Source organism: Myxine glutinosa, chromosome 4 (assembly GCF_964187855.1).
Source record: "Myxine glutinosa chromosome 4, kmMyxGlut1.1, whole genome shotgun sequence".
NCBI classification, from domain to species: Eukaryota; Metazoa; Chordata; class Myxini; order Myxiniformes; family Myxinidae; genus Myxine; species Myxine glutinosa.
Window position 1 is genome coordinate 176,875,821 of NC_136264.1, and position 7,832 is coordinate 176,883,652.

The window sequence follows — 7,832 nt, forward strand, 5'->3', positions numbered from 1 at the left end:
AAGTTTTGAGATATCCGACTCGCAGACAAACAGACAGGGGGTGAAAACATAACCTCCGTCCACCTTCGGTGGCGGAAGTAATGAGCACTAAAATATTATCCTGAACTTTTTGTTGACCGGAACGTTCAGTAGAGTCTTTTTTCATCTCATTCGCTCAAGGGCCTCAGCCGGCGTTCCACAACATGGTCAAGGATGGTTGTGGACGCCTATTATGAGCATCACCCAATACCAGTCGTCGATTTTCCGTTCGAAAAACAAACAGTGACCATCTACTTATTATGTAAGCAATATGGTAGATATTTTAAGGTCGTTCCCTATAGTCAGGTTCACTATGTTAACAAATATAATTTCGTTCAAAATTTTGGTAGATTAGCAAAACTATACATTTTTGGAATATTCAGAGCATGAGGAATCCAAACATTAATGTTTACATTTGCGTAGACACCTTTGCGAAAATGACACTCAGGACAGTGATGAAGATAGTCAGGTTATCTATGTTAACAAATATAATTTCGTTCAAAATTTTGGTAGATTAGCAAAACTATACATTTTTGGAATATTCAGAGCATGAGGAATCCAAACATTAATGTTTACATTTGCGTAGACACCTTTGCGAAAATGACACTCAGGACAGTGATGAAGATAGTCAGGTTCACAATGTTAACAAATATAATTTCTTTCAAAATTTTGGGATTAGCAAACCTGTACATTTTTGGAATCTTCAGAGCATGGAGAATCTGAAAATCAATGTTGGCATTTGCACAGACACCTGCATGGCCGCCATTTTGGATTTTCAAAATGGCCGCCATAAAATACATATTTTGCGCGATCTCGGCTTCTAGTCAACCTAGAGACTTAATTAAATATGCTAATCCTATGTTTTCTGGGTCAAGGAATCCAATAAAGGCCTCAAAATAGTGCTCAGGATTATAGAAAAGCAACAAACAAAGGTAATTGAAAACCATTGTCTTTATATTTGTGATATAACTGTATTACATAATACATGATATTGCAAGTCCTTTGAAGTTATAGGTTGTTATAGGAAGTTATAGGTAGTATCAGATTGAACTATAAGTCCTATACACAGGATCTACGAGGTCTATACCGTTCAGGAATATGCTTTTACAGGTCTTCATCACTGTCCTGAGTGTCATTTTCGCAAAGGTGTCTACGCAAATGTAAACATTAATTTTTGGATTCATCATGCTCTGAATATTCCAAAAATGTATAGTTTTGCTAATCTACCAAAATTTTGAACGAAAAAACATAGTGAACGTGACTACTACATGCTTTCTATTAATCTCTCCTCCACCTCCTTTTCCAAATTTTCCGATTTTCTGAATATTTCCTCCACCTTGCGTACATGGTACATTAAAATTTCCTTTTGGTCTGTACGATCCACAACCAAACCATCTTGGTTTTGTTGTTTATGTTTACAAGATTTAATCATACTTTCTATGGGGTGATGTTGATCACTGTAAAGTATATGAAGTAAATGGGATGTAGGATGTGAATAAATAATGGTTATTCGGTGTTTGAAGGGTTAATATGCAAATAAAATACAAAATGTTTATTGTAACATTTGATCAGAAACACAAGATCATGCATATATACTTTTTCATATAACGCGAGTCATTGTTAAAATTAAAAAAGTGTAAAACAGTAAGAATCGCAAAATTTACCATGATATGAATACATGGAATATCGAGTAAAGTAAACTACTGTATGCACGTTACCTTGAGTTTCATAAAGTACCATCAATTTGCACGAAGTAACACTTGGTAAAGTACACTGCTTGCATTACAAATACCTTGATGGCCCTTGAGGGCTAGCAGGGTGGTCTGGAGTCTGGAGGTGATGTCAAACCTGGATTCCAATCTCAAACAAGAAAAAGACCAATCAGAGATTGCAAACCCTCGCCAGGATGTATTTTCAGTGTTTTTTTAAGGCTTTTGTGTTAAAACAAATATAACGGCCGAACCACGTGACTAATGACGTCATCATTATTTTTCTCTCCACCAATTTATGCCTTCATGACGCTCAAGAAATTTCATCTTGATCGGATGAAGTTTTGTACTTGGCGAATTATGACGTCATAATGGAGGCACCTATGACATCATCATTAACATATTTTATTCCCCATAGAGAGTTCTTTACAATGAACCATGTCTCAATTTTTTTCTCTTCAGCGCTTTCCGAGATATGGAGGTGCAAAGTTTTTCGATTTTTCCAAGATGGCGGCCAAACCACGTGACCTATGACGTCATAATTATCATTTTAAAAATTCTGCAGGTGGAGTTGCACCTACGTTGAAAATTTCCTGTCAATCGGACCAACGGTTGCAGAGAAAATAATATTTATTCTGTGCGGACAAACAGACAAACAAACAAACGGACTCAAATGCAATACCCTCTCCTCTGGCGAGGGTAACCAGCTATAAACCGTCATCTCAGTGTTTTCAAAGGCATTCGTCAATATGTGTGCCCTCCCTCGGATAGATGTCAAACTGGGAAATCCTCTCTGCTGCCATTATAGTTGGTGGACGTTAAAGATCCCACGGCGTCATTCACAAAGAGTAGGTGAGCCATCGCCGGCATTCTGAACAAATTTCAAATTCCTGCCCTAACTACTGCTGCAAAGGCAATGGCAAACCACCCAGTATAACCCTTGCCAGGAAACTGCTTCGGCAGCACCGACGCTCTATAAAGAGTACATCTCATTTCATCAATAGCCCTTGTGCTTTGCACGTTAGTCGTGAGTACATTTGATGCAGTAATCAAACACGCTGAGTAATCTGCAAATGCGGACAATAGGAGGCTGTGTGCAAGTGAGCAACGGCTGGGTAATAGAGGCGGGTCTTTGCCTGCGGCGAATGGCAATGCGGACAATAACGGGCCAGGGGTTTGTGACATTTGTGAATGAACACCAGTTGCAGGTGGGGGCAGTTGCTAAGGGAATTTTGCTCAGACCGGCAGCTGTAGCCACAAGTTTTGGGCCCTTTTGTACTTTGACTGCCGTATTTTGCTTGTCCCTTTAAACTGAGCATCGGGGATTAACTGGACAAAATAGAATGGATGGAGGAGACACAGCGAGACTTTTCCAGGAGTGATGGAATTGAGGCCAATAAGTATAACTGGGCCCTCCATTAAACTGTGTAAATGTGGTGGAATTTTTGTCCCGTCCCCCCGATCCGTTTTGGTCACTGGTATTCCAGCACCAATGTGCATTGCCTACCTTACAATAACACTGGACTGGAAGAAAGAATCTTTTTAGTCATCGAAATCTCAGGGAAGAGCTTCTACCTTCTATACAAGCAGGACAAAGACGTGAGGAAACACGAGACATTTATAGAACATGGATTTGAACCTGAGATCCCAGCATCATGAAGCAGCCAGGTGCTGAGAGGGCAACGCAAAATAATCCATCGCAAACGAGGACTGACTATTTACAAACGAAGAATTATAAAACGTCTCAGTTTGGTTTTGGTTGAGGAAGCATGTCAGGCTTAAAAAGAGTTTTTGGGATTTCTCCAAATTTTTGGTTTTGTTTGAGGAAGCATTTCAGGCTTAAAAAGAGTTTTTGGGATTTCTCAAAATTTTTGGTTTTGGTTGGGGAAGCATTTCAGGCTTAAAAATTGTTTTTAGGATTTCTCCAAATTTTTGGTTTTGTTTGAGGAAGCATTTCAGGCTTAAAAAGAGTTTTTGGGATTTCTCCAAATTGTTGGTTTTGGTTGGGGAAGCATTTCAGGCTTAAAAATAGTTTTTAGGATTTCTCCAAATTTTTGGTTTTGGTTGAGGAAGTATTTCAGGCTTAAAAAGAGTTTTTGGGATTTCTCCAAATTTTGGGTTTTGGTTGAGGAAGCATTTCAGGCTTAAAAAGAGTTTGTTGGGATTTCTCCAAATTTTCGGTTTTGGTTGAGGAAGCATTTCAGGCTTAAAAATAGTTTTTAGGATTTCTCCAAATTTTTGATTTTGGTTGAGGAAGCATTTCAGGCTTAAAAAGAGTTTTTGGGATTTCTCCAAATTTTGGGTTTTGGTTGAGGAAGCATTTCAGGCTTAAAAAGAGTTTGTTGGGATTTCTCCAAATTTTCGGTTTTGGTTGAGGAAGCATTTCAGGCTTAAAAATAGTTTTTGCATTCCTCCAAATTTTTGGTTTTTGTTGAGGAAGCATTTCAGGCTTGAAAAGAGTTTTTGGAATTCCTCCAAATTTTTGGTTTGGTTGTGGAAGCATTTCAGGCTTAAAAAGAGTTTTTGGGGTTTCTCCAAATTTTTGGTTTTAGTTGAGGAAGCATTTCAGGCTTAAAAATAGTTTTTGTGATTTCTCCAAATTTTTGATTTTGGTTGAGGAAGCATTTCAGGCTTAAAAAGAGTTTTTGGGGTTTCTCCAAATTTTTGGTTTTAGTTGAGGAAGCATTTCAGGCTTAAAAATAGTTTTTGGGATTTCTCCAAATTTTTTGGTTTTTGTTGAGGAAGTATTTCAGGCTTAAAAAGAGTTTTTGGGATTTCTCCAAATTTTGGGTTTTGGTTGAGGAAGCATTTCAGGCTTAAAAAGAGTTTGTTGGGATTTCTCCAAATTTTCGGTTTTGGTTGAGGAAGCATTTCAGGCTTAAAAATAGTTTTTGCATTCCTCCAAATTTTTGGTTTTTGTTGAGGAAGCATTTCAGGCTTGAAAAGAGTTTTTGGAATTCCTCCAAATTTTTGGTTTGGTTGTGGAAGCATTTCAGGCTTAAAAAGAGTTTTTGGGGTTTCTCCAAATTTTTGGTTTTAGTTGAGGAAGCATTTCAGGCTTAAAAATAGTTTTTGTGATTTCTCCAAATTTTTGATTTTGGTTGAGGAAGCATTTCAGGCTTAAAAAGAGTTTTTGGGGTTTCTCCAAATTTTCGGTTTTGGTTGAGGAAGCATTTCAGGCTTAAAAAGAGTTTTTGGGGTTTCTCCAAATTTTTGGTTTTAGTTGAGGAAGCATTTCAGGCTTAAAAATAGTTTTTGGGATTTCTCCAAATTTTTTGGTTTTTGTTGAGGAAGCATTCCAGGCTTAAAAAGAGTTTTTGGGATTTCTCCAAATTTTTGGTTTTGGTTGAGGAAGCATTTCAGGCTTAAAAATAGTTTTTTGTGATTTCTCCAAATTTTTGGTTTTGGCTGAGGAAGCATTTCAGGTTTAAAAAGAGTTTTTGAGATCTCCCCAAATTTTTGGTTTTGGTTGAGGAAGCATTTCAGGTTTAAAAAGAGTTTTTGGGATTTCTCCAAATTTTTGGTTTTGGTTGAGGAAGCATTTCAGGCTTAAAAATAGTTTTTGGGGTTTATCCAAATTTTTGGTTTTAGTTGAGGAAGCATTTCAGGCTTAAAAATAGTTTTTGGGATTTTTCCCAATTTTTTTCTTTGGAACGTTCTGGGATTTGAAAGGCTTAGCAACACGGTCATTAGCACCGTATCTTGCGCATGCCACGCGCCATGCGGCGAAAGTCTCTGCTACGGTGCCGCCAGCGCCTTATGGCCGTGATGACGAGCCGACCAATGCGCCTCTGACCGAGCACGAGGTAGTTGGCTCGAATGTCGCTGATCTCCTCGCAGGTGCACCGCAGGCCATCATGTAGCCACAAGTCACCTTTCCGCAGCTCCTCCACTCCGACGCCGTTCAACCTGTAAATGGACTTGCTCTTCACTTCGGCCACGATTCTGGTGTCCCTTTCTGAGTACGAGATCTCCTTTACCTTCATCTTAATGGCTGCCAGGGTAGGGTCGGGGGGAACAGGGAGCAGTGAATTGCAATAAAAATTATTCTCATAAATTGATGGAGTTATTCCGCACGGCATTGGAATTATTTACCAAAGTCATTTTTGCAGAAATTTTTGACAATTCTCTTGTCGTCGCCAAACTTGTGAACGCAGGCGTCGCAAACTTTAAATTCTGAAACAAGAAAACAACATGGCAGAACTTTACAAAACACACCCTTTTTGACCTTTCCATCTCGTAACTTCATCCTCATCTCATCAAATGATCAAATTCATCATCGCCATGCATTTGAAGGGATTAGTAAAGTAAGTAAACGAGATGTAAATGTAGGTAAATTGATGGATCATGGATGGATCCGTCTGGTATGAAGAAGTTACCTTCGGACGGCTCAACGGTTGAAATGGATGGTGTCGGGGATGCAGAGATGCACAGGTCGTTGTCTGCGGGAAATATATCACAGCCGAGCATGTCCGGCCAGGGATACCCGAACGCCGCCATGACAGGAGCGCAGGAGTCACGCACGGTCTCGCAGAGTGATCGACACGGCCGGATGGCGCCGTCCAGACCGTCAACGCAGACCGGAGCGAAGACCGAACACAGGAACTTCTTGGTGTCCGGGTGGCAACGCTTCGCCAGCAGCGGCACCCAGGACGCGGCCTGTTGCACGACCTCGCGCACCGACTCGTGTCCCAATAGGTTAGGAAGCCACATCTGCGAGTACCCCACGCCGCGGCACAGCGCCATGTCCCTCGGGATGGCTTCGCACGAACTCCGCGGGTCGTGGTCGTGGCCCACGTGACGAAGGTCGTTCGACGCATCGATCTTGACAGTCACGAAAGTGGTGATCAGGATATGAAGGATGCTACTCCGTCCGCCCATGGCTGGGGTCCCGGTCCTAAAGCAGATCGAACAGCGCTTTCTTCGCCGAGACTGCGCTCTGTGCTTGCGCTGCTATGCTACGTTACGGCGGGAAATGGGCGCACGGGCACGGGGGGTGGGGGGGATTTGGCGGGGTGGGGGAGGGGGTTACAGGAGGGCTTTCATTGTGCTCGTGACCCAACAAAAAGAGCGGGAGAAAGTTTTCATTGTAACTTGAGAAAATAAGACAAGTGTTTGCAAACATGCAGACCCAGTTGTTAGCGTTGCAAAATGAAGAGTTCCAAACAAACAATAAATAAGTACAATTTACAGGGCCGCCGAGAGCCAGAATAGGCCTGGGGCAACACTAAGTCTCGGGCCCCTCCATCCTGGACTCTTTCAACAAATTTTTCCTATAACTACGGAGGTTTCCGTATTTTCGTCAGAACAAGCACAGTTAAAGGAAATTGGGGTCTTGTTCATTTATTAGTAGGAGTACCCGGCGTTGCCCGGTGATGTTCTATCTGTTAGCATTTTGAAGAAATCAATTTGTTAGGTGCTTAAAACACTCCCCTACCTGCACCCAATAAGGGAAATTTTTATTTAATATGATATTACACACACACATACACACACACACACACACACACACACACACACACACACACACATACACACACACACACACACACACACACACACACACACACATAAACACATATATAAACACACACACACACACATAATATATAAACACACACACACACACACACACACACACATATAAACACACACACACACACACACACACACACACACACACACATATGCACACACACACACACACACACATAAACACATATATAAACACACACACACACACATAATATATAAACACACACACACACACACACACACACACATATAAACACACACACACACACACAAGCATCAAACATACACACATACACAAACATACACATGTACATAAACATACACACAGACACACGCATACACACACACACACACACACACACACACACACACACACAAACACACATATAAACACACACACATACATATAAACACACACACACACATATATAAACACACACACACACACATATACACACACACACACACACACACACACACACACACACACACACATATATAAACACATAAAAACACACACATACACAGTACACACACACATATAAACTGAGAAAGAAAGAAAGAAACCAA

The 7,832-nt window shown here is 40.7% G+C and overlaps 1 protein-coding gene across 1 annotated transcript; it reads right to left on the minus strand.

Annotated features, from left to right (window-relative positions):
* Positions 1-1,555: 1,555 nt before the first annotated feature.
* Positions 1,556-6,725, minus strand: LOC137425503 (secreted frizzled-related protein 2). The gene is made up of 3 exons (XM_068114006.2): positions 6,107-6,725; positions 5,823-5,903; positions 1,556-5,721 (listed from the first exon to the last, which is right to left on the minus strand). Exons 1-3 carry the CDS (start codon positions 6,606-6,608, stop codon positions 5,417-5,419), a joined length of 888 nt encoding a protein of 295 aa, XP_067970107.1. The 5' UTR covers positions 6,609-6,725; the 3' UTR covers positions 1,556-5,416.
* Between the last annotated feature and the right edge of the window lie 1,107 nt (positions 6,726-7,832).

What these genes read in the sequence shown, in the direction of transcription:
- LOC137425503 (XM_068114006.2), bottom strand. Translation starts at nt 6,608, where the DNA reads ATGGGCGGACGGAGTAGCATCCTTCATATCCTGATCACCACTTTCGTG. An exon ending in AACCGTTGAGCCGTCCGAAG is followed by an intron (nt 5,904 to 6,106) that starts GTAACTTCTTCA and finishes TTCTTGTTTCAG; the next exon opens with AATTTAAAGTTTGCGACGCC. An exon ending in TTTCTGCAAAAATGACTTTG is followed by an intron (nt 5,722 to 5,822) that starts GTAAATAATTCC and finishes CTACCCTGGCAG; the next exon opens with CCATTAAGATGAAGGTAAAG.